The sequence below is a fragment of the Monodon monoceros genome, unplaced genomic scaffold (genome assembly GCF_005190385.1).
Source record: "Monodon monoceros isolate NGI ecotype Baffin Bay Population unplaced genomic scaffold, NGI_Narwhal_1 Super_Scaffold_1, whole genome shotgun sequence".
In the NCBI taxonomy this organism is placed as follows: Eukaryota; Metazoa; Chordata; class Mammalia; order Artiodactyla; family Monodontidae; genus Monodon; species Monodon monoceros.
Genome location: NW_021703765.1, coordinates 57,695,188 through 57,721,723, shown reverse-complemented (window position 1 = coordinate 57,721,723; position 26,536 = coordinate 57,695,188). Strand labels below are relative to the sequence as shown.

General features: G+C 42.1%; 1 protein-coding gene across 5 annotated transcripts in view; it reads left to right on the top strand.

Annotated features, from left to right (window-relative positions):
- The window catches only part of PPP4R1 (protein phosphatase 4 regulatory subunit 1), a 65,597-nt gene that overhangs the window by 2,004 nt on the left and 37,057 nt on the right, over window positions 1-26,536 (top strand). For 2 of the 5 annotated variants that reach the window (XR_003793127.1, XM_029220514.1), the window contains exons 1-7: window positions 52-97; window positions 17,883-18,018; window positions 18,864-18,970; window positions 22,757-22,899; window positions 23,347-23,493; window positions 26,058-26,165; window positions 26,294-26,359. Coding sequence is in view for 4 of the 5 variants with exons in the window: in XM_029220514.1 (XP_029076347.1) it covers window positions 17,960-18,018; window positions 18,864-18,970; window positions 22,757-22,899; window positions 23,347-23,493; window positions 26,058-26,165; window positions 26,294-26,359 (630 nt within the window). In the remaining variant the exon portion in view is untranslated. Of the gene's footprint in view, window positions 1-51; window positions 98-17,882; window positions 18,019-18,863; window positions 18,971-22,756; window positions 22,900-23,346; window positions 23,494-24,787; window positions 25,044-26,057; window positions 26,166-26,293; window positions 26,360-26,536 lie in introns of those variants that run through there. The other 3 variants (XM_029220523.1, XM_029220538.1, XM_029220550.1) reach the window with 3 other exon arrangements.

Sequence of the window (26,536 nt, the reverse complement as noted above, 5' to 3'; positions counted from 1 at the left end):
CGGCGGGAGGCGGGCGGCGGGCTCACGGCCTTTCTTGTCTCCTTCGGCGCAGACCTGACGCTGCTGCAGGAGGACCTGCCGGAGGACGCGGACGGATGTGAGTGAGCGGCCGGGCCCGGGCCGGGCGGGAGGAAGGGCGGCGGGCGCCCAAGGCCTCGGCGCGGTCTCGCGGGCGGCCGGCGGCCGTTCGGGCGGAGCCCCGGCGGCGGAAGCGGGAGCGCGGCCGTTGGTTCCCGGCGCCTCGGCGGGGACGGGGGCCGCGGGCGGGTCGCCGCCCGCCGCACGGAACCTTCCCGAGGCCGCCCTAGCGCCGCGCCGTCCCGGGGTCCGGGATCCGGGGTCCGTGGCCGCGGAGGCAGAAGGGGCGGCCTGGGCGGGATGGTCCGGCTTCACCGACTGTCTTTCTTCGGCGCAAATGTTGGCGACTCAGCCGGGCCTTCCTGCATCTTCACATCTCGGCTTTCCCGGCGACAGTGAAGTTTTCAGGGCTTGGTCTTTTGCTTCAAGAAAAGCAGAAAGTTTGACATTGTTCCTGGAGGAGTGTCAGAAAGGAAGTGTCTCTCTCGTATGTGCTCTTCCGAGATCGGAAGATAATTTGGAAATTGCCTTCGAGTTGAAGTGGTGACCCGGGAGGGACGTGTGTGGGGCTTAGGGGAGAGCCCGCCCGGTGCTGAGACTCACTGACCCTAATATCATCCAAGTCGGGAATTCCGAGGTAGCTGCGCTTTGAAATTGCTCTTGTAAATGCCGTGGAGTTAATCCTTAGCATGTCTAATGTGGTTTCTCGTGCCCACATGAAGCTTAATTTTTAAATTACTGGGGGTTTTGAGTGAAGTGAGGGGAATTTACTCTTTAGGAGTCTCTAAAAAGAAGTATTTCGAAAGTGAATTAACTATATGTAAACTTATCTTTTGCGAAGTCTGGGTTTATGTTTTTTCAGTAAAACTCTCTGTTAAGGTAGCAGTGCACATGTAGTGAAGGACAGCACTTGCATTTCCCTAACGTTGTACCGTAGGACTCTGGGCTGCCTACGGGTAAGTTTGAAATGTTAGTTAAGGCAGCGCTTGATTTTCTGCAAAGTTAGAATGGAGAGGTTTGGAGAGGTGACTGTCTCCACACCGGGGCTTCTCAGGCTTGTATTTAGGTTCAAGGCTTTGCAGATAGAAGACGCTTTCCTTCAGCAGGTGTCGCGGACCATCATTCATTTATTGTCACTTAGGTGCCATTGCACACTTAAAGCTTAAAGGATGAGCTGTACTTTGGCCCTTCACCCTTAAGGGGCACAGTCTAGAAGGGGCAGCCTACCTGTGCAGAACTCAACAGTGATTTCTCAGGACCCTCCAGACTTCTGCTTGGTACTGAGGATAGAGCAGTGTGAAGGATGGTCACAATCCGTGCCCTCTAGTGGTTTACAAGCAGTTTTAATGTAAGTGTGACAATGAAGGTGTCAGAAGCATCCTAGCACAGTTGTTAATAGACAAGACTCAGGAGCTGAACTGCTTTGTTCCGTTCTTGGCGTTGTCACTTTGGATGGACTCCTGCAGCTCAATTGAACTTTTCTGTGTCTAAGTGTTGTCATTTGTAAACAGCTGTAATTAATATTACCTGCCTCATAGAGTTGTTTAGAGCCTTACATAAGTTAATGCATGTAAAGCACTTAGAATAGTAGCAGGGAAATAGTGACTATTATGTGTTGTTGTTATGAGTAAAGAGTGAGGGAAGCTGGAAGGAAAGTTGAGGGAAGGGAATACTGATGTCGACCATTACACCACAGAATTTACATATTTACAGTTGCTGCTAATGCTTGCAGTTAACTTTTTTTAAGGTCCAGTTCATTCGCAGTGTGGGTTTTTTTTTCACTGAAGTATAGTTGATTTACAGTATTGTCCAGTGTGTTTTAATTTAGGATAAAATCTTCGACCTTTGAAGGCACAGTTTATTTGCATATTTATAATTTGGTTGAAGTCGTTGTTAGAATAATTGCTTATTTTCTTAGTTGCTATAGTTTCTACAGGTGATAACCTTTACCCAGAATATTCAGGAACAAGGGATCTTGGAACATATGGCCAGCTGAAGGACCACTCGGCATCTGTTTTGAAGGGAGGAAGGGTGAGAGGGGAACCTGGCGGTGGGACCTTGGTCCAGGGCGAGATGGACGGGCAGGGAATGGAGAGGCTCTGCACATCCTGGAGAAGGGAGAGGACCAGAGACGTTAGAGAGGGGCTTGGGCTGCCCGCACAACTGGGCTGTGTCTCCTGAGCCCGGTCTTCTGTCTTGGGCAGCGCTGGTGGAGGCCGCCTCCAGACCTGCCCCTTCCAGCCAGGCCAGGGCTGAGTCAGCCTTTGAGAGGGGAAGACGTTGTTCTTTGCTCCTGCTCTATATTCTTGGTCACCTTTCCTAAGTGCAGAACCTAGACTAAGACGGAAGAGAGAGTAAATACTATTCTACAAGTGATGAGAAGCTGGGGTGCCGGGGGGAGGCCCTGGGTGGGGTCCAGATCTTGAAAGGGGGGGCATTGCCAGACCCTGAGATGAGGCTCTCAGGTCGTTAATTTGATTTGTTTCGTTTTAAGCCCCCAAGTCTCTGTGTAGAATCAGTAGAAAAGTGGGTAGAACTGGAAAAGGGTTGGACAGAGATGGACTTGACTGGTAACCCTTGGAGAAAAAGAAACAAAATCCTAATGTGTGAAAAATGGCGCCTTGTATGTACATCTCAAAAGGTCATAAAGATAAGTAAATATCATCATCGTAAGGTACTATTAAAATTAAGTTTAGAAAAAAAAATTAAGTTTAGGAGAATAATGCATTGAAAAACTAAGTTTGTTTTTGGTTAAAAGGGATGCTTCCAATACTGTCCAATGAAACACACTTTGAATTTCAGAGTGAAAGCAGAGCAACTTCCGAGTTGGGTGAACCCTTCCTGTGCCTGGAATGATGGAAGTCAGTGCAGAATTCTGGATAGACTTTCAGAGAAAGAGTTTCAAATTTCTACTGTCGGTTCTTCACAGATGCAATTTTGATGTACATTGAAGTTGCTATATTTCTAGGATAGGTGAGATGGGACTTAAGATACAGTAGGATTTGGTGAGTTAACGTTTGTAAAAATAATTTCACAGGAGTTAGATTAAAATTTAAATTTCTGTCAGTAATATGTTGAAGAAGATTATTTTAAAAGAAAGATGATGTAACGCTTACTGGTTTGCTGTAGCTTTTGTATGCGGGTGGTTCTTCCCAGTAGCCATGGGACGTGTAGGCTCTGGTGTGCCGATACTAATAAATAAGTCAGCTGATATGCGGAGGGACTAAATCATTCTCTCAGGGGACAAAATTCCTAAGTACCAACCAGAATTTTAAGCCAGGCCTCCTGATTCTAAATATTGTATTTTAAACACTGTTTTTTCTTAGATTGCCCAATTTACACCATCGAGCTGCCCCAGCTTGCGTAGGCGATTTGTTTGAACCTGTGCTTAGAATAAATACCCTTGAAGATGAATCTAGCATGCTGCCTGAGGTTTAATTTAACCTAGAGGGAGGGGATTCAAATGAGGCTCAGGTGTAAGTCTTTATGTTAACCTCTCTCAGCTGTGACTAGCATGCTGCTGAAGGGCTTTTGGAGCTGTGTTCTGGAATATGACACAGCACAGAATTTTTCCTGTTAAAGTTTTGGAGTCCTGTTACGTGATACTGTTTTTCAGGTTTGAAACAGTGAATTAACGATGTATCCAGAACTAATGGGGTGTAACTACCTAGACTAAACTCCGTCCAGAGCCTCTGGGCCCTCGACTGTTTCTGAAAACTGGGTTTGATAAGCTTCTTAGAGTCTCGCCACCTGGGGAAGCGAGGAGTGAAAGGTTGGGGCTGTGTCCTGTGGTGGCCAGGGAGTCGGTCGAAAACCTGAGGAAGGTGCCCTTGAAAATCATAATATTTAGAAGTGTTGTTAAATAGGGATTTGGGAGAGCAAGTCATGAGACTTGTAGCATGTTTTGATTGCTACCAGCAAGACTGGACAGGAGAAGTCTTTGTTTAGAGATAATATGGTTGGTGTCTTAGAAAAGGTGCTTAAAAATGGTTTAGTGGTACCCACATGCATACAGAATCAGTTAATGATGCCTTGGGTCATAATTCCCCATACAGAATTTCTAAAAAAAAGAAAAAAATGGGAGAGTACTCTTTGTTCTCTGTAACCGTGCGTGTCAGCCGCTTGGGCTTGTAGCTGTAGGACCGGGGCGTGGGGGACCCAACACCTAAATGCATAGGTTTTTATTCTTCTACCTGTGAGAGAGAACAAGCCCTTGCTGGGTGGAGTTCTTAGTCTGCCACGTGTTGATCACTGGTTTATATATTTCTGGTCCTTTGGCCTCATTTCCTCCTCTCATCAAAACAAAGATTTTATATTTGTTTATTAAACTACTGTTACTTCACCCCTGTGTTTGCCTTATGTTTTGGAATTTTTCATTGTTCTGTCTTGATGACAGAATTTTTGCCATCAGCTACATGAGAGGGTGGGCAGTTTATGTGCTTGAATTGGGGTGTTGTTTTGCTTTTAACTTGGATCTGAAAGTAAACCTGATTTAATGTTTTGGGAAGAAGAGCGGGTGACACACCTCTGCAACTTTGGTGAAGGTGGTGAAGAGGCCAGTGCTCCCTAGAACTTGTAGGAGGGGACTTTTGCACAGTCTCCCAGCTTGCAGGTCCCCCGAGGCCACTTCCCCACGCCCGTCCCCAACTCTCTCCTTACAAGTCAGTCTTCTTAGCTCCCTTTCTCCCCAGACCTAGGAGCAGACTCCTTTTCTGGCCTAATTGGTACCAGTTTGGTTAGTATTTGAGCATTGATCGTGCTGCGCTTCTGGAATATGTCCCGGTATAGTTCAGTGAAGGGGGAAGAGCGCTGGGCTTCATAAACTTAGAGCCAGGTTCAGGCCATTTATTCACTGTATCATCTTGAGCAAGTTTGCATCACTTCTCTCAGGTGTTCTGTCTTTAAGATGTTGCTAGGCTTTTGGACTGCTTTCAGTTCTTCGCCGTCACGGCTCTCTCAGGTGCAAGTCTCTGTGTGGATGTAACATTCCCTTCTCTCGGGCAGATAACCTGCCAGACTGTTTTCCAAAGTGGCTGTACGGCTTCCCGCCCCGACCAGCCTGTGTGAGTCCAAGGTGCCGCACACCCTTGCCGGGCACTTTAGTCTCTTAAGTGTGTTTTTCTTTGCAGTTTGAATTTGCATTTCCTTAAAGTCTGATAATGCTCATCTTTTTATGTGCTCATTTAGCATCTGTATATCTTCTTTGGTGAAGTGTCCAAATCTTTTTTTATTGGGTTGTTTTCTTACTATGTTCTGAGAGTTCTTTGTATATTCCGAATTCAGGTCCTTTCTCAGATATGGGATTTGCAAATATTATTTTCCATCCCTTGACTTTCTTTTCATTGTCCTAACAGTGTATTTTGAAGCGTGGAAGTTTGAATTTCGCTGTTCAATTTATTATTTTTTTCACAGATGCCCTTTATGAGGTTGAGAAAAGTCCCCTGGGTTTCCTGAGACCTTTTTTGAAATTAGGAATGAATGTTGGATTTTGTCAAATGCTTTTCTGCATTCATGATATTTTTCTTTTTTAGTTTTTTAATATTATGCACTACATTGATTTTTTAAGGTAAATACTGTTCTTTTTTTTTTTTTTTTTTTTGCGGTACGCAGGCCTCTCACTGTTGTGGCCTCTCCCGTTGCGGAGCACAGGCTCCGGACGCGCAGGCTCAGCGGCCATGGCTCACGGGCCCAGCCGCTCCGCGGTATGTGGGATCTTCCCGGACCGGGGCACGAACCCGTGTCCCCTGCATCGGCAGGCGGACTCTCAACCACTGCGCCACCAGGGAAGCCCGGTTCACTTTTTAAATGGGAAATTTCGAAAATACACAAAAGCAAATGAGCCATCCTACACCCACCTTTTACTTACTCTCCTTTAACATCTGAACTTTTGTGGGTAGGGGTTGGGAGGAGGCAGCTAGAGTACTTTAAAGACATCCCAGTGTCATTTATTTTAACTCTAAATATCTCACAAGGCATATACCTGCAATGTGATGTTGTAATCCGCGAACAGAAGAACATCTGAGATTATGGTGAGGTATGGTAGTTTATGAAAATTTAAATGATTACATTCTTGAGACATTTTCTTGCTGGTTCTACTGTAACAAAGCCCACCTGTATAATCACTAAATTCACTTTCATCTTAATATTGATCACCAGATTAAAAGAAGCAACATATTGCTTGTTTTTTATCATGCTAATAAGCACGTTTCACCATTTGGGGTCAGCCTTAATGGTAACAAGAATATTGGTAAACAAAAGTTGAATTTTATATTTTAAATTGGTTTGCTGTATAATCCAGAGAATCACATAAACTTTAAAAATTTGAATTGTGCTATGCCTGTCGTGAGCCAATGATTCCAGAATTACAGAAATCAAGAGCTAGAGGACAGACTATATATTCATCCTTCTCATTTTAAGCATGAGAAAGTTTGGGCCCAAGGTCTTGCACACGCGGCTTGGTGGCAGAGGGTAGAATACTATTCAGACCTTGTAGGTTTTAAAGTTTTTTCCTCAGATATCCTCTCACATAGTTCTTTAACTTGCTGCAGAAGGGAAGTGGGAGAAATTTCTGGATTTTGTTCATTTTTAAAATTACCACGTGTTGGGCTTCCCTGGTGGCACAGTAGTTAAGAGTTTGCCTGCCGATGCAGCGGACACGGGTTCGTGCCCCGGTCCGGGAGGGTCCTACATGCCGCGGAGTGGCTGGGCCCGTGAGCCACGGCCGCTGAGCCTGCGCGTCCGGAGCCTGTGCTCCGCGACGGGAGAGGCCGCAGCAGTGAGAGGCCTGCATACTGCAAAAAAAAAAAAAATTACCACGTGTTGTCATACTGTGTATTGGGTGTTGTGCTGTAATCTTGCTGACGCTATTCCCCGGTGAGGTGTGTAGCCCCACAAATTTACAGAAGTGGTACCTGATGAGGCTTATCTGAGCAGTTAAGTAATTTGCTCAGTCACCTCCCTTGCAAGTGTTGGGTTACATCGAGACCTGGCTGACACAGTCTTTATTACTTTATTACTCTTTATTACTGTACTCTTCCTGCTTTCCAGTTTTGACCTACCTTAATTTGTCCCTTATTTAGTTATCTAACCTCCTAGAGGTTCTGGGCGATGGGAAGGTCATAGCATGTTCCAAGTATTTGGTGGGTAAAATCATTTTTGTCCAGGTAGTGCCTGCCATGGGAATGTTGGAAGCACAATATACCCTTTTTCTTTGTGTTTTAAAACACTCGTATATAAGGGAGTCAGTCATTGGAGCAAAAGTGGGCAAGAACATTGGCGTGATCTGACATGTCTGATCCTGGCACTACCTGATTACTGAAGTGGTCAGTCCGAAATCTTATTGCTGAATTTATATTTAAATTTATATACTGCTTTGAAGTTGTATTCAAAGTCAGATTTGATAGAGATTATTTTCACATTTAAATCTATCAAATTAGTTTTTGGTAGAAATAAAACCTCAAGACTTTAGATAAATTCAAGTACCTCATTTATGGGGACTGGTGATTACTTGGACCTGGATTAGCTCAAGTTTTATGTTTGGATTATGTACAGAAAAAAGGATTACTAACCAAAGCAATTGGGTTAATAGGACTGCAAGGAAAATGTTTGCACACTGGAGAAACAAACACCACATCTATAATGTATGGGAGTCCACACCTGCAAACGCTCTGATGTGCTGCATCTCTGACCAGTAGAATGCTGTATAGAAAACGTGATCTTGGTACCTAATTTGAAAGTAGATAAACATGCCCCTTCCTCTTTTATGTGCATATATACTTTAGGGAAATGTTTTTTGAAATATTCATAGAGTAAACTTTAGCACATTATTCCTGCTTAAATTCAGTTGTGAAATTAAATATGCTCTAGGACAAATTTATACTTATTTACTAGTAAAAATCATTTCTAAGAATTTAGTAAACTTTTAATATATTTGAAGAAAGGATTTCTGATAAGCATATTGTCACACATTGAAACTTGACATACCTGTTGCTTGAGGATATATATCTGGAACATTTTTATTCTTTACCCATAGCAGAGAGCCCAGCACACAGTAGGCCTTCAGTATATAGTTGCTGAGATGAATTGTGATTTTCTGGCCAAGCTGAATAAGGCCATAAAACGTATTGTAACTTGCGGTAAAATAATGAAATGATTTGTTTTCAAATTCAATTGTTACTTTGAGAATTTTCCGACTTACACAAAGGTTGCACAGGTGTTATAGTTAATTCCCCAAACTCTTCACCTCCATTCAACATTGTTAACATTTTGGCAGTTTGCTCTTTGTTTTCTCTATACGATTATAATTACAGACACACAGTGTAATGTATAGGTTAATCTTAATTTCTTTGTTGCACCTTTTTAAGAAGTTGTAGACCTGACCATTAGCCTGTATCTCCTAAGAGCAAGGCCAGGCTCTCATAATCACTCAAATTCAGAAAGTGTAACATTGATACAAATCAGCTATGTAATACGTAGCTCATTCCCAGATTTCAGCGATTGTCCAATAATGTCCTTTATAGCAACTATCTTGCCAATCCAGGCTCCTGCCATTGCATTTAGTTGTCATGTCTCTTTAGTTTGGAACAATTTCTCAGCCTTTATCTTTCATGATGTTGGTAGTTTTGAAGAGTCAGCTTGGTTTTATCTGTTTCCTCGTGATTTAATTCAGGTTATGCTCCTTTCTCCCTCCCTTCCTCTTTGTGTGTGTGCAGAGATGCTATGTAAGTAATTCCGTGATTTTCTCAGTGCTTCATCTCAAAAGGCACCTGATGTCAGTTCTCCATCGTTGGTGGTGGGGATTTGATTTTAACAGCTTGGTTAAGGTGTGATGTCTACCAGGTTTCTCCACTTAAAGATTCTCTCTTTTTTTTTTTTTTTTCTGTATCAAAAGTTGGTAAGAGAAGTGACTTGATGGTGGGGGATATCCCATTCCCAGGCAAACATTCACCCGTTAGTATTAGCGTGTGTAGATGATTCTTACCTGAATCAGTTACATTTCCTTGCTGGCTTTCTGCTTTTCAGAAGAGCTTGCCTTTCCTGTTTGTTGGTTTATTTGTTAAAATATTTAAAGCCCCAAATGTTGAGGTAACTCTTATAAATGATTAAATCTGTATGGTGTGTCTCGTTATCTTTCATTTTCTAAGATGTAAAGGACTTGGGAAACAAACAAAAATTCGGCAAGTTTATTGTGGCCTTAGCATTATCAAGGGAAAGATTGAAGGAGGACAGATCATCAGCTTTTTTCTGTTTTAGTGGCTATTCCTAGAGGCTGTGTGGAGAATAGAAGGATGTTTTCATCAAGCTTGGTGAAAGTTAAGTTGTACAAATTAATCAGTTCTCTTGGGTGTAGTACTTCTCAAAGGTGCTAATATGCTAATGGTCTGTGAGTGTCTTAGGGGAGGATTAAGTGCTATTAAAAGACCCTTGTCTCCGCAGGTGTCTCTGTGGACTACCTTCTCATTAACAAATGTTAATGAATAGGCATTCTTCTGGAGAAGCATTAGACCCCATTTTTGGTGTTTGTTTGTTTGTTCAGGTAATAAAAAGATTAGCAAGACAGGCTTCGTCTTCTGGGACTTTACCTGTGTTTCGGTTGCCGGGTTGGGGGTGGGGGAACAAAAAAATAAAGAAGAAAAAATAAAACGCTGCGATTGCTGGTGGAGTAAAGCGCAGGCCCCCAAGGCTGTGGGGAGTTCGTAGGAGGAAGAGCTCTTCATCAGAAAGAGTAGGAAATAACTTCCTGGGTGAGTGTAAGCTGAGATGGTAAAGAGGGCAGACGTGGAGCAGGTGGAAAAGTGTGAGGCACCTGCAGAAAACGGCCCCCCTCCCAGGCTGTGTGCGGGGTTTGTGGGGGCAGATCAGGGGGCCCTTGGATTACGGTGGGAGAGCGGTACCTTCATCCAGACGGGTGGGGGAGGGGAGGGGGCGGGCTTTCGGAAGGTGGAAGTGGTTCTGATTTGCAAACCGGGTTAGGCTGAGGAGACTGGAGTAAGTGGATTGACCGTCGTGATAGTCGAGAGCAGTGGCCTTCACACTTAATGACTGGATACCTTCTAAACTAATCTCAGAAATTTTCTCTCAGACATTTTCAAGTTTAAAGGTATTTTCAAAATGAAACTGTCATAATCACTTTTAAAAATGGAATCTAAATGTAGCACTTCACACTCTCATCCATTTTCAAAAATTCAAGAATAAACTTTAAATTGGGAATTTTACATTGTTCTTTTTTTCTCCTTGATCTTTCTATTTCCTGCACAAAATTTTACCTTAATATATTTTTATGCTTGCAAGTTTTATTGATCACCCTATCACGTTTCTTTGCACCAAAGATATAAGGAGAAATTGAAATTTTTAATTTCCTGTGGCCATAAAAAAACTTTAAAACTTTGTTTTCTTTATTAATACTCAGTTGATCAACCAGAATGTATTGCAAATTATGATAAACACTTGGTAAACAAAATTTTATTAAATAGGTGTCTGTTAATAAAATGGATGGAGCTTTTAAAAAGTAACATGTATTCATGGGTGAATATAATTTATTGCTAGAATAAGACAGTATTTAGCATCAATTTCTACTTTTTATTGTAAGAGCTATAAGCCCAGAGAAATTTTGTTGACATAGATAAGTGGATGGAAAGGGTTTTACTAGCGATGCCACTACTTTCCTTGAACTGCTTCCAACCTATGTGTCAAAAATTTTAAAATTACTTTTAATGAGCTATCGGTCTTTCAATTTTTTTGAAAGCAAAGGGTTGAAGAATGAATACCTGACTTGTAAAAGTATATATTACAGCCTTTAGAGAGTTGAACTCTTAACACTTCATCAGTGTTGCAGAGGATCCCTTTGCTTTGCAGTGGAGGCTTTTCTGCATGGGGGCAGTGCAGCACTGCAGCCTTGAGGTCACGGGAGGTGGGAGGTTGTGAAGGGAAAGTCTTCGATCCACAGCCCAGGCACATTTTTGTGATGGAGTACTCCTGGAGGTTGGGGTCTGGTATAGCCCTTGGAGTTATCGGCTTGATTTATTCCTTGGGAAAGCTTCATGTACCTTATGGGGTTCAAATACCCCAGTTTGCTCTAAGCAGACGATATCAGAGCCTCTGAATTAGGGTATTGGAAACTGAGAGGTGTGGGAATACAGAGTACTTCATAGAAGTAGAATTTCTAGTTCTTAGCGACTGATCAGATGTGGCGGCAAGAAAAGTGCCTTACAGAGTAACGGAAGGCCTCAAGTTTGAGAACTGCAGGTTACTGGGGAAAATGGTGGTAATCAGAAAGTCATGAGGAAGAGCTGATTTTTTACAAGGTTGGTTTGGACAGTTTGGTTTTCAGAACACACGTGACATGGAGGTGCAGACTCTGAAGTACCTGCAAACCCGGCCGTGGGGGTCAGAGCAGGAGAACTTTGGGGTCCTCTGCACTGTGAATGGTAGTGGAAGCTGTGGCTTATCGAGGGGAGGAGGGTTGTGTGTGTGTGTACAATGTGTATAGGAGGACAAAGTGGGGGGAAAGAAACTACCTACACAAAAGGGTTAGAGAGAAGCAAGAATAGTCTAGAAAGGGAGAAAATATTCCAAGAGATCCAAGAAAAGAGAATTTAAGACGAGGGTGTTGGGATGGGGGAGTCAGCCTTGTCCCTAGTTTTGGCAGATTATTGCCAATCTTTGAGAAGAGTCACAAGAGTGAAAGAAATAGGACAGATTGCTTTTGTCTTGATGAGGAGGTGAGCTACAGCTTTAAGAAGTCTGATGAAAAGTCATTTTAGAGACTAGCAGGCTTAAGTTCTGGATTCAGTGTTTCAGGAAAAAGCCCAGGTGGTCAGAATGGCCCTTAATTACCTTGTGTTGCCCGTAAAGTGTGGTCCCGGCCACGTGTGCAGGGCCAGCAGCCAGCCTTTCCTTTCCCTCCGTGTGGGAACGTCGTTTCTCTGGTTGAGTCCTCGGTGAGGGGCTTGGTGTTTATGGCCGTGGTGGGAGAATCTCTGTTTAGACAGGGCGGTGAGGTGCTGTTCTGAGGCGCGCGTGAGAGCAGCTGAGCACCTCTGCGCCCCCTCCCGCTGCCCTCAAGCAGGTATGCGGACAGGTGACCCCTCACGCTGCTCTTCCCGTGCTCCTGTGCTCATGGTCGCTGGCACGTTCTTTTTCCTGACTTGGCATCAAATGCATGTATGGTAGTAAGATAGGAATGGAAGGTGATTTTTTGAAGGTAGTTCTGGGGACTTGGAATAGAGGTTTGGGACGTCTGAGAGAAGTGTAAGCTTTAAGAAGAGTAGGCTCAGAAGTCTTGTTGAATGAGCATGAAATTAGCACGAATGTGGAGCATACCTGAGCCTTGTTGATGGGGAGTAGGACAGCGGCTCATGGTGCTGATGCAGGCAGAGCTGGAATTGCATCCCTCAGGTGAGAAGTTGTGCTCCTGGCGGGGCCAAGGGCTTCCATGATGGTTAGGGGAGCGAGGCGAGGCTGGCGGTGGTGCTCTCAGAATGCCATGTGCTGACCAGCAGGCGGCTCGGCTTGGGAGAGACACCACGATCTTTGCTTCTTTCTTAATTAAAAAAAAAAAAGATGGTTTTAATTAATAATTGATCATTTAAATCACATTTTATTATAACATAGTTGAATAAGTATCTCCGCTGCCCGGAATTGTCACTCAAAGGAGATAATGGTTGAATTTAACTCCATTGTTGCTTAGAAAATCTCAAGCGCCAGTCCCAGTTACAGGGCGGCAGTGCGATTTCTCCAGCCAGGTGGGAGGAGTTTGCAAAATGTAATAATGTTACTCTGTTAAAAACTAGAAGGCTAAGTTGATTTTGGTTGGTCACCGTCCCCTCCTCCTCCTGCCTCACTTCTGTGTGAACCCTGTGCCCCACGTGTCCTGAACAACTACTCATTTTCTAGACATGACTTGGTTTTCCTCGACTCCCTGTCTTTGGGCTTCTCGGCTTAGGACGCCCTGTTCCGCCCTCTGTCCTGCTTGGCAAACCTCAGTGTATCTTCCCAGAATTGGCTGGGCTTTGAAGCCTTCTCTTGCTCACCAGGGCAGACCTAGAAATGTAACAGTGGACGGCACACGTTGTGTGTATGTACTCTTACACCGTGCATCTTTCTTAGTAGCATATTTTTGTCTGTGTCTTTGCACACACATATATACACATGTGTGTACATAGATACATGCATACAATTTCTGTCTAGTTTTTATATCTGTGTTCCCTGTTGAGTGCCTGGCACTTAAACAGTAGATGTGCCGTCCTACTTATTGAATGAAATAAATGAAAACATTTAAAAACACAGGGAAACTACGATGAGATTCTCTGTATCAGAAACAAATGAATTGCCGGTTCGAGGGAACATGGATGTACTAGCCTGACACCATGTTAGGTGCGTTATAGATGTTAGCTTTGTCTGTGTGTCTTAAAGTCTTGACAACAAACAGGTATTTTACATGTGAGGAAATGGAGCCAAATTAATTAATTACTTGCATTAAGTCCACATGCATAGTTCACAAGGAGCAGAACATGAGATTTGGACCCAAATCTGTCTTAACTTTAAAAAGCCTCTGCCCTTTTCACATCACTGTCGCTATAACTGTGTAGTGATAATCATCTTTAAAATTTCAAATGGGTCCAACTTTAAAATTTTTACATTTTAGATGCTGTTTTCCTTAAATGTAAAAGAATGGGATGTTGGTTTCTATGGCTCTGGGTTTCTGCTGGAGCTGGTGCTGGTGTGGGGAGTGGAAAGTGGATGGAGCCCTTCCTGAAATGCAGGGGTGACTCTCTCTCTTATGCTGCATGGTCTCTTACCTTCATGCGATGGGGGGGGGATTCAGTTTTACAAGTAACAAAGATAAATGTCCTTGTTTTATCATTTCTTTCTCTTGTCCTGTTTTTCTGGATGTTCTCTTTAATTTGCATTGTAACACATTTGATTCTTGTCCTGATTTGGAACTGGTAGGATCTATTGAGTCTGATTTGAGACAAGATGGGCTAACCCTTCAGTATAAGACTTCAGTTCATATCCCAGGTTTCTGTTCCAGTTAGGAATTCTGTTAGAATTCACTAAAAAACACAAGATTTCATTGACACTTTTGTCATTTACCTTCTTCATGGAAGCTTTTATAACTAAATATTAAGTTTTGAAAAATGAGGGTTTCCTACGTAAGTGTAGGAATTCTGTCTCATGTTGACCTTTTAGGTCATCTTCCTTTTTCCTTTCCATCCTGGTCCCCCTTCAGCTACCCAAGACAGTAAACTTACAGGGGAAGAGGGAGCACTGGAATTTGGGGAGCATAGATATAATTTGAAAAAACATTTCAAGTGATCATTGTTTTCATTACTTTTAAGTCATTTTGAAATTTCAAATAACACTAAAAGCTGACATGATTTCTTCACTTCATCAGTGTAGGAAATTGGATTTTTAAAGCTGTGAACACTGCAAGGGGCTCTTGCTGCTGTAACGTCCAAGAATCCAGAATCAACTTAGTGACCCAGAAAGGAGGGGCGCTGGGGCACAGGTCGGGTGATGAAAGGTCTCTCTTCATCTTCTGTAATGCTCCTTGTCTTCGTCTATTTTGTCTGGTAATAAAATAGCCACTCTGGCTTTCTTATGCTTACTGTTTCATGTTTTATCTCTCTCCTTTTTGTAATCCTTTTCTTTCAACCCATGGGTTGAAATTTTGACTTTAAAAATGTGTTTCTGGTAGACAGACTATAGCTGAGTAACAACTATAGTTGTTACCTTGTTATTAGTTTGGGATTCTCTACCTTTTGACCTAAATGTTTAGTCCATTTATAAGTAATGTAATTATTGATCTGGTTGCTTATTTCTATTTGTCTTTTTTTTTCTCTGTTGCTCCTTTTGTGACTTTCTTTGGGGTTAACTCAGTATTTTTTAGCATTCCATTTTAACTCTCGGTTGGCTTTCTAGCCATCCTTTCTTGCATGTTTTAGAGAGAACTCCTAAGGGTTGTAATTTGCATCTTTAATTTACCATAATCTATTTAAAATTAATGTACTACTTTGCATAAGCTATATGTCTTGCAGCAGTATAGCTGTGTTTACTCCCTCTGTTTTGTGTTTTGTTTGTTTGTTTTTTTGTTTTGTTTTTTTTTTTTTGCTGTACACGGGCCTCTCACCATTGTGGACCCTCCCGTTTGTGGAGCTCAGGCTCCGGACATGCAGGCCCAGCCGCTCCGTGGCATGTGGGATCCTCCCGGACTGGGGCACGAACCCGCGTCCCCTGCATTGGCAGGCGGACTCTCAACCACTGCGCCACCAGGGAAGCCCTGTTTTGTCTTTTTTATCTGAGGATGTTATTGACTGTACTATCATTTATGCTGTAGGATTTTTCTTTCTTAGTGGTGATAGTTTTTATGAATTATTTTTGTGTTACTCCTTCTTGTAACCTGTGGCAGGCATTTGTAGGGTGGCTGGGTAAGACTTAGGTATGCAGTCTGTAGCCATGGTAATCACATCCTTGCTGCCTCCATAAATATGAAATGCAGAGCCATTTAATCCAATCAAGAATTTTTTTTAATTAATTAATTTATTTTTGGCGTGTTGGGTCTTCGCTGCTGCGCGCGGGCTTTCTCTAGTTGCGGCGAGCGGGGGCTACTCTCCGTTGCGGTGCGAGGGCTCCTCATTGCGGTGGCTTCTCTTGTTGTGGAACACGGGCTCTAGGCATGTGGGCTTCAGTAGTTATGGCTCGCAGGCTCTAGAGCACAGGCTCAGTAGTTGTGGCACACGGGCTTAGCTGCTCCGCAGCATGTGGGATCTTCCCGGACCAGGGCTCAAACCTGTGTCCCCTGCATTGACTGGTGGATTCTTAACCACTGCGCCACCAGGAAAGTCCCAGTCCAATCAAGAGCTGATGAGGAAATCCTGAATTTGGAGAGGATGATTCAGGACAAAACGGCTCCACAGTTATTCGCAGGAGGCTGCAGTTCTGGGAAATAGAAATGCACCTTTGTCCCCAGTGTCTCTGCTGGAGTGGAACACTCCCTTTTGTACAGAAGTAATTGTCAACCATAATGGGTAGAGTGGTAACGTAAGTGGAAGCAAAATATGGTTTGTAACCCTCTCAGCATATGTTTCTTGAATACAGTTGTTCAGCAATCTGCATTTGAGCTAGTTGCGGGTATTTATTATAAATGATTGCTCCTGGGCCTCACTCCAGACCTGCACAGCCAGGATCTGAATATGAGATCTGGGGTCTGAATTTTAGGGTAAGTGCTCCAAGCTTGTCTTAAACACGACAACGTTCGACTGTCACTGCTCTAGGACTGTTCCCAAAAGCCCCTGACTTTTTATGGACCTGAATCAGTACTATTAATGTTTATCTTCAAGATTAACAAGCGTGTGACTGATGAAACAGTTTGGTCAGAGTCATAGAATCCTAGCGCCTGCATAAAGGTGCCTTCGAGGTCATGCCAGCTCCACAGTCTTAGAGGAGGAAATAGATCAAATGAGAGTGTCCGGGTGGTTCTTACGGCTCTGATTCATAATATATAAGGTACTTCGCTATGAACTGTAGATCAGAATAACGTGTTAAAACTTTTCTGTACTATGTAAGGAATTATTTTCATGTTAGGTGTTATTTTTAATCCAGTTTGACAATCTCTGCCTTTAAGCGGGGCTACTTAGAGCATTTGCACTTAATGTGATTATTGATATTGTTTGGTTTTCCTCTCTCTTGCTATTTCCCATCTGTTTGTCCCATCTTTTCCTTTTTCCTTTTATCCTCTTTTTCTGCCTTCTTTTGGGTTCAGTATTTTTTATGATTCCATTTTAGGGCCTTTATTGGCTTACTAGCTATATGTTTTGGGTGGGGTTTTTTTTTGGTGTTTAATAGTTGCTGTAGAGTTTATAATTAGTATGTGCCTTTGACTTATTACTGTCTACTTTCACGTAATATGTATAAAAGAACTTTAGGACAATATACCTCCCTGTTATTCTGCCTTTGTGCTGTTGTAAATATATTTTACTTCTACACATGTTATAAACCCCACAATACATTTTTTTCTTTATTTTACAGTACATACTTTTGCCTTAAACAGTTAATTATCTTCTAAAGAGATGTTTTTACATAAGAAGAGGCTTTTGTGTTTGCCCACCTATTCACCATTTCTGCTAGTCTTCATTCCTTTGTAAAGATCCAGCTCTCCACCTGGTATCATTTTCTTAGTATTTCTTGTAGTGTGGGTCTGCTGCTGGCGATGTTTGTCAGCTTTTGTATGTCAGAAAAAGTCTCTATTTCACCTTTGTGTTTGAACAATTTCTGTTTACTGGGTATAGAGGTGTAGGTTGACTTTTTTTTTTTTTCTTTCACTCCTTTAAAGGTGTTGCTCTTCTGTCTCTGGCTTCTCATATGGCATTCTTTCTGATGAGATGACTGCTGTCATTCTTGTCTTTGTTCTGTATATAATGTGAGTTGTTCTCTGACTGCCTTGCAGAATTAACTGTCAGTGTTTGACAGTTCATTTATTTACAAGTTGTTAGTGTTCTGGTTGAACGTGTAAGTTCTCAGGTCTGTGTGATCACTCTTTTCTGATCACTCTGTTCCTTGATCACCCCAGACTGAGTTTCTACTGACCCCTGTGCTTCTAGGGGCAGTTAGAACATATCTGTAGAAAAGGAGAAGAAGCATCCGTCAGTCAGTCGTGGTTTCTGAACCGATTCTGAGATTCTCTCGTGACTTTTTGTGCCACTCCAAGAACAACACAGGGCAGTTTTCCTTGTGCTGTTTCAGAGAGGCGGGGGTACCTTTTAGTGCGACAGTGTTACAAGGAGTATTTCTGATGTCTCTGATAGTTGGTGTGGATGACTGCAGCTCAGAGTCTGATGTGATTGTTGTACCTTCAGCCCTGGACTTCGTCTCACAAGATGACATGTTGACGCCCCTGGGGAGACTGGACAAGTATGCTGCGAGCGAGAACGTATTTAACAGGTATGTGCGTATGCTTTCCATTAAGGTGGAAGCACAAGTGTGGCTTTTATTGCATGAATTTCAGTAAACAGAAGTATCCAGTTGAAAGTAGATGTCATTACTGCGTGGTCTGAGTCACCCAGCTTCACTGCTGGTCACAGCCGTGGCCGCCTTTACAGTCGTTTACTCCTCCGTCCTGTGAGCAGGCAGCACTCCTTCTTGACTTTTTGGCAAAAACAAAACAAACAAACAAACTGCTTCTTTGCTGTTAGGCATAATTTTAATGTTCATTAAAGTGACTGCTGAGGCGTCAGTTCCTCCTGCAGCAGGTGGTGGTGTGTGTCTGCTGCGGGCCAGGTGACTGGAGGCCAAGGGGCGAGGGACACGGCAGTGACCAGCGCTCACACTCTCCCTAATGCACTGTTTCTCCACCTAGGGCCCCCAGACCACCTGTATCAGACTTCTTGGGGAAATTTCAAAGTCTTGGTTAATAAAATTGTTTGAGTACAGATGTATAAAACTCATTGAGTAAAATATGTAAAGATAACATTTTATATAATGAAGAATGATTGTACTTTCCCATATTTATGATAATTGAAGGTAGCTACTTGAAACAAATTTTCAGTGACCTTAGAAATTTGTCAGATCAGGTAAAGGTGAAACATATTTTGGTAAATAATCAATCTCATCTTGTTAAAATAAAATCCATACTGGCATTTGTCACTTAGGAAATTAGGGACTTCATATATGCTACAAAATGTATTAAGAAAAATTTTCTTTTAAACTATATGGATTCTGCCTTTTAAAGTTCTAAATACTAACTATTAATGCCACTGAACATCATATAATTTTCTTTTTCTGTGTAGACAAATGGTGGCCCGGAGTCTGCTGGACACACTGAGGGAAGTCTGTGATGATGAGAGAGACTGTATTGCTGTTTTGGAAAGAATTAGCAGATTAGCTGATGATTCAGGTATATATTTATGCAGAGAAAGGTTTCTTTTACTAAATTATGTTTCTAAAAACTAATGAAAAACTTAGTGTAATGCGAGATTTCTTTGAAATATTTCCTAAGTAAATTATCAGACCCATCAGTAACAAGAAAATAAAAACCTGTTACTGGGCTTCCCTGGTGGCGCAGTGGTTGAGAGTCCGCCTGCCGATGCAGGGCACACGGGTTCGTGCCCCGGTCCGGGAGGATCCCACATGCTGCGGAGCGGCTGGGCCCGTGAGCCATGGCCGCTGAGCCTGCGCGTCCGGAGCCTGTGCTCCGCAACGGGAGAGGCCACAACAGTGAGAGGCCCGCGTACCGCAAAAACAAACAAACAAACAAAAAAACCTGTTACTAAGATCCAAACATTTTATAGTAGGCCCATTTAGTTTAACTTTGAAATTTTCTTGTAAGAAAAAACTAAGAACATTGTTTTGCATCATGTACATTAATACTATTTTAGAATTAATAAATTGTTTTGAAAAAAATTTTTGAATAAATTAAAAGGATGGAGTGGGCTGTAAATTTTTTGGCATATATAAAATGCATTTTTACTTATAAAAAATGTTTATCACCCCTTGTAAAACTAAGGCTGTTTGTCTCTAAAGTGAAAAGAGGAGGAGAGTCTGCTTAAGAAAGAGGTAAACTTGTTTTGAGGCTTAGAATACGGTTTATTACGTTTTTAAAAAATTTTTTTTATGGTGGTAAAACATACATAAAATTTACCATTTTTACCTAATATTGTTTTGAGCATATCTTTATATTTGATTTTAGAAACGATTCAAAAATCAAATAAAAATTTTTTTCTTAAATCCATGACCTCTTTATTAAAATGTATTCTTTTTCAATTTATCAAACTTTTGGCATGGCAACAATTCTCATCCTTTAATTTTCAGATGAGCTCATCTTTTGGTAAGCAACTCACTTTATGGGAATATGTTTACTATTTATGTAAGCCTTAAATATTTTTTATTATAGAAAAAAACATTAGTAAGCTTCCTAATTTTCTATCTTATGATGTTCTGTGTATATAATTGCTCATGTATATGCTTGTTCCAGAATGGTTTTAGGAGGGTCTCATCAATTATGATTTTTACTTACAATTTATTTTTAGATTTAGCAGAGATAAACAATGTAACTTAAAATTTTGGCACTGTTGCATTCCATTGTGTTCATTCCTTTCATAGGGATGTAGATATTCTTTAAGGTGGAATTTGTGTTTGTTTTCTTCCACCTGTTTACCAACTACGGTGCTGTTCTTTACATATATTCTACATGTGTTTTAAAATATATCTCAAGTTGTTGAGTTCCTGATAAATATCTCTCTTGACATTTACACTCTGAATTCATTCAGTAAATGTGAAAACAGTGCATACTGTATGCCAGTTTCTAGATTAAATGCTGGAGCCTTACTGAGATGAGTAAGAATCCCTGTCATCAAATTAACAGTTTAACGAATGCAACCGACATACTAACAGTAAATTATACCGGGGAGGGTTGGGGCCCGCTTTGGACAGTTGGTGGCATTTGAGTTGGGTTTGATGGGGTGGGAGGGGAGGAGGGGGCTTGGGAGAGGAAAGGACAGGTGTAGAGGTTTGGGGAGCTCAGGACAGCGGCCCGTTTGGCCAACAGTGAGTTTACTGGGCCTACGGTTTAGAAGAATGAGACTTAAATAAGGTGGTTGAGGGCCAGATTGTAAAAATTTATACTGTGCCAAGTCGGAGAGTTTGCTTTGTTTGTGATTTAGAACAGAAACACAGCAGTGTGGGTTGACTTGAGGAAAAGATGGGTGACGGAAGGCTGGTTGGGAGATTCCTCTGACTGTTAGGAGTAGTTTGGGAGGAATGGAAGGGCCGGAGGGGTGTCAGAGCCACTGTGATGGGAACTTCCATGAATTTGAGGATTCTTGTCTCTCCATCAGATATGGGAAAGTTGCAGTCTTTAATATTTTTAATATTACCTCTCCTCCACCCCAAACTCCTTTTTTTTCACTTTTTTTTTTTTTTTTTTTTGCGGTATGCGGGCCTCTCCCCGCCATGGCCTCTCCCGCTACAGAGCACACGCTCCGGACGCACAGGCCCAGCAGCCATGGCTCACAGGCCCAGCCGCTCCGCAGCATGTGGGATACTCCAGGACCGGGACACGAACCCGCGTCCCCTGCATCGGCAGGCGGACTCCCAACCACTGTGCCACCAGGGAAGCCCCTTTTTTTTCATTTTTAAGTTTACTTTTGTTTGAGTATATGTTTTGTACATGGTTCAAAATACAGAACTCCTGTTAGCTACATCTGTTGTCTACAAGGAAGTCTTTATAAAGTGAAAGTAGCTGGTCTTAATTAATTTTGGGGTTTTGTTTGCCTTGAAAGGGCTTCCCACCTCAAGATTCAACTTTTTTTTTGGCCACACCCCACAGCTTGCAGGATCTTAGTTCCCCAACCAGGGATCAAACCCGTGCCCCCCTGCAGTGGAAGCGCGGAGCCCTAACCACTAGACTGTCAGGGAATTCCCTAAACATTTTTTACAATGTTGTCTTTTAGTGCTTTTATTTTTTTTTTTAAAGATGAGCATTTTTTTTTAATGAACTAAGTATTCATATCCTTTGCCATTTAAAAAAATTTTTTTTTAATTTTTGGCTGAGTTAGGTCTTTGTTGTTGTGCACGGACTTTCTCTAGTTGTGATGAGCAGGGGCTACTCTTCGTTGCGGTGCTCGGACTTCTCATTGTGGTGGCTTCCCTTGTGGAGCACGGGCTCTAGGTACGTGGGCTTCAGTAGTTGTGGCAAGCAGGCTCAGTAGTTGTGGCACACGGGCTTAGTTGCTCCATGACATGTGGGATCTTCCCGGACCAGGGCTCGAACCCGTGTCCCCTGCATTGGCAGGCAGATTCTTAACCACTGCGCCACCAGGGAAGGCCTGTCTTTTAGTGCTTTTGATCTTAAAAAAGAAAACAACATTTGGAACTTTTTTTTTTTTTTTTGCGGTACGCGGGCCTCTCACTGTTGTGGCCTCTCCCGTTGCGGAGCACAGGCTCCAGACACGCAGGCTCAGCGGCCATGGCTCACGGGCCCAGCCGCACCGCGGCACGTGGGATGTTCCTGGACCGGGGCACGAACTCGTGTCCCCTGCATCGGCAGGCAGACTCTCAACCACTGTGCCACCAGGGAAGCCCAACATTTGGAACTTTGATTCACCTAGAATTTATGTAGAGAGAGCAGTATAGGAATCTTATCCTTTTTTTCTCATATAACCTGCTGACTTTCCTACCGTTACCTATGGAACAGTTGATCTTTTTGAAATGCCATATCTGTCACATTTAAATTTGCCATATGTACTTGGGTCTTTTCAGATTTTTTTGTTTTTTTAAATCTGTTGGTTTCCTTTAGCATTCACTGACCCTTTATCATCTTAGTTAAGTCTAACTGTAAACCCTCCACTGGCTGGCTGCATTTAGATTAGGACCCAGTCGTTACGGCTTGTCCTGGAGGTTCTGAACTAGCAGAGTTTGAAGATGATGCCGTGTTATAGTCAATGTGAGTTCAGGTGAACAGATCCGGTCCTCACAGGAAGTATTGCAGGCTCTGAGGACAGAATCTGGGATGGGGTCGACCTCGCCATGACTGTGAAAAGGATCGCAGGCTGCAGAGCATTTTCTAAGCACTCATGATGTGATGCGAGGTGAAGAGTCCAGAGATTTCCTGAGGACTCCCCCGCCCGGCAAGGATCTGGTTCTGGGGAGGATGCTTCAGCTCACCTTTCTTTTATTTCCATAGAACCAACTGTGAGAGCAGAGCTGATGGAGCAGGTGCCTCACATCGCCTTGTTTTGTCAAGAAAACCGGCCTGCGATTCCGTATGCGTTTTCCAAGTACTTGCTACCCATTGTGGTTAGATATCTCGCAGATCAGAATAACCAGGTAGGAGGGCCCTGCCCACGTTCTTACAGAAATGGGTGTAGTCTGGGGCACTCCCGGCGGCCTACTGGGTGGTCACATTGGGATGTTCCTTCCTCTTTGACTTTGTTGTTCTGTTTTTCAAAATGAGGCTGTGGAGAGTCTGGGAGGTCACAGCAACAAACAGCACCTGGTGGCTGCTGCTCACCCGCTGCCCTCCCAGGCGGCCCTCAAAAAGGTTGGCGCTTCGAGACCTCTTTTCCAAGAATGGCTTTTCTGTTCCACTTCATCTGTTACAGCACAACCTGCCAAGTTCTGTCTTTGCAGAATAACCACAGATTTTTATTGGCAAGGTTTTGCCAGTTGTGAACGCCCTCTAGTTGGGTGAGGAGTCCGCAGATTTGTGAAATTCAGGTGTTAAGCTTTGTTACACTGTGTGTGTACTTGGTTTACGTGTCTGTTTTTTCCTAGGTCAGGAAAACGAGTCAGGCGGCCTTGCTGGCCCTGCTGGAGCAGGAGTTAATTGAGCGGTTTGATGTGGAGACCAAAGTGTGCCCCGTCCTCGTAGAGCTGACCGCCCCCGACAGCAATGACGACGTGAAGACAGAAGCTGTGGCTGTAAGCAGAGCTCAGCAAGAATTAGTTACTGGCTTGACCGATAGGAGGCGCTTGTTAAATATGACGCTGCATTACATGTTGTAGGGTTGACACATACTGGGTCTCAGAGTAGCCACAAATCATTACATTTGAAATGTAATGCTGGGCTAGAAAGGGACATAGGCTTCCAAGGGAAAAAGTGTCTTTTCTGGGGGCCCCATGCTGTGCAGACGCACTTGGGAATTCGATGGCTCTATCACTGGGCTCTGAGAAAGCAAGATACACAGCAAGAAAATAATAAGTTAACTGTAAATTCATTATCAAAATGGAAAAATAAGATGGCACAAATAACCAGTGGAATTTTAAAAACCCTGTATTGAATGAAGAAACATTTGAGCTCCTTGAATTGCTGTCGAGCACTTTTCTAGGCACCATGTAAGCATAGTAGGAAAAAGAGGGATGCTGCTTGGCTACTGTACTTGACAGTATGGTCTTTGCAGGAAGGAATATATGATATAAATTATTATTAGAAAAATACACAGATTAAGTCATGCACATAATAAAGTCAAGTATTATAGTGAGTTCTCTGGTGTTTTGGACATGGTTAGCAAATATTTTGATTATTTGAGAGCCACCATAAATAGGGTATGAATTACATATAGTAATATCTGTTATAATTCACATCTACGGTTCCTCAGTTCAGAAAGTAAGAATTCTTATAATGAAATAGAAAAGTGATAAATCCATCTGAAAATTTATTCAAATCTATTTGGATAGTGAGAGTTTGCTATTTAAACCTAATATAGTTGCATTTTGTTGATATGAAAAAAGTTACGCCAAAAATAATTTTATAGTGCTTCTGGATCGTTCGTAGGGTGAATTAGATTTTCTCTCTAGTTCCTTTCCATTGGAAATTCCATTATTTTATTTTTAGATACTCAGGTATCTGTTAATAAATTTAGATATTTTTCAGTAATACCATTTTTATTGAAGTGAAATTCACATAATATAAAATTAACCATTTTAAAGTTTACAATTAAGTAACATTTAGTACATTCATAATGTTGTACAAAGCACTATCTCTGTCAAGTTCCAAAACTTGATTTTTTTTTACAATTTCACAAGCTTCTCAATAAAAAGGAAATCAGTTTTGGCATAAATGTTGGTTTATATTGAGCAGAGTTTAACTTGCTTTATTATAATTTTTGACGGGTTTTAAGAATAGTAAAACATTATAATTATAATAAAAGGCTATATCCAGCGCTAGTGTGAAACCTGTGATTCTCTCACAATTGGTTGTGTTAACTTTGTTATGTTTGGCATTCCCTCCCTTCCCAGTTGTTTGTTTTGGGAATAATTCATTCTAAGAAATTTAATTATGCTAGATCAGTGATACTGTGTATCTTTGGATCGTTAACTCAGGCTTGGAGATGCCTAGAAACAGTCTGGAGTCAAGAAACAACACTGCTTTGGGGATTGGGGGATGTCAGTGTCACCTGCCACTCTGAGGAGGCCAGGGCTCTGATAGGGATGGTGCCAGCCTAACAATGCATGGGCAGATCTCCGTTTATGTAGGTCTTTTCTTCATTTCATCAATGTTTGGTTGTTTTCAGTAGACAGAGCATGTGTGTGTTTTGTTAGATTTCATGTTTTTTTAACACTGTTGTGAATGATGCTGTTTTTAAACATTTTCAGTTATTCGTTGCTAATTTATAGAAGTACATTTTTTTTTTTATTCTGTCATATGTCCTGCAGACTTCCTAAACTCACTTATTTGTTCCAGTGGCTTCTTTGTAGATTCCTTGGGATTTGGTCTGTAGACAGTCATGCATTTATGAATAGAGTTTTCTTTTCTTTCCAACCAGATGCCTTTGCTTCTTGTCATATTTGCATGGGCCAGGAGTAGATATAATAGATAAATGACGACAGTCAGATTTCTTTATATTCTAACTGCGTGGGGGCAGATATTTAAATGCGTTGGGCTGGTTTTCAAAAGGTTCATCCTCACTTTGCCCAAAACTGTGTTATCTGAATCATGTGTGACACATATCAGATCTGTGTCCTTGTCTCCCTTGGAACCCAGGCTTTGCAGAGTAAGGACGTGGTCCCCACATGCGTGAGTTTCAGAGAAAACGGTACTTTGCAAGATGAGGACTGCTTCTGTATAGTCCTTTCTTAGCAATGCAGATACACTAAATCCAGATCCTTCTTGTGGATAATCTTCTGAAAACTCACCATTTATTCTCTTATCGGGAAAATGTGTAGGTTGTTGTTTTTTTTTTAATCTTAAATTTATTAGGCAAAATGATTAATAAGATTGAAACTTTAGGTAAAAATGCAATTTTTAGGATTTTCTCAGGGTTTATTGTACCTTTAATAATTATCGGTTGATTTTAATGGTAGTAGTTAACATCTGTTTTTCTGTCTTCAACTTGGATAAATAAGATGAATTTTTTGTGATGTATGTAGTGTAATTATGTCATATTTTATATTCCCTTAAATTATATACTTTTAATAAATTAGCAAACTGGAAGAGTCTTAGTTTGAAGATATATTCAGTGTGGTTTTGTTCTTATTTATTTTAGATAATGTGCAAAATGGCTCCCATGGTTGGGAAGGACATCACAGAGCGTCTTATCCTCCCTAGGTTTTGTGAGATGTGCTGTGATTGCAGAATGTTTCATGTTCGAAAGGTATTTTTGTTGTTGTTGTTTAAGAATACATGGTTCTAGTGGTTACCATATTGATCTGTGAAACTTAAAAGATTATTTTTAAAGAACGCTGTAATATTTTGAAATGTCAGTGATGCTTTTGTTGTCAGGTCTGTGCTGCCAATTTTGGAGATATTTGCAGCGTAGTTGGCCAGCAAGCTACTGAGGAAATGTTGGTAAGTATTGCAGAAATTAACTATGGAGACTGGACTCGCCACAGTGGTCCACGCTTCCAGCGCCGGGGGCGCGGGTTTGATCCTTGGTCAGGGAAGTTCTGCATGCTGAGCAGTGTGGCCAAAAAAAAAAAAAAAAGAAAACAACAACTAAGGAGAAAGCAGTGCATTGCAAAGTAG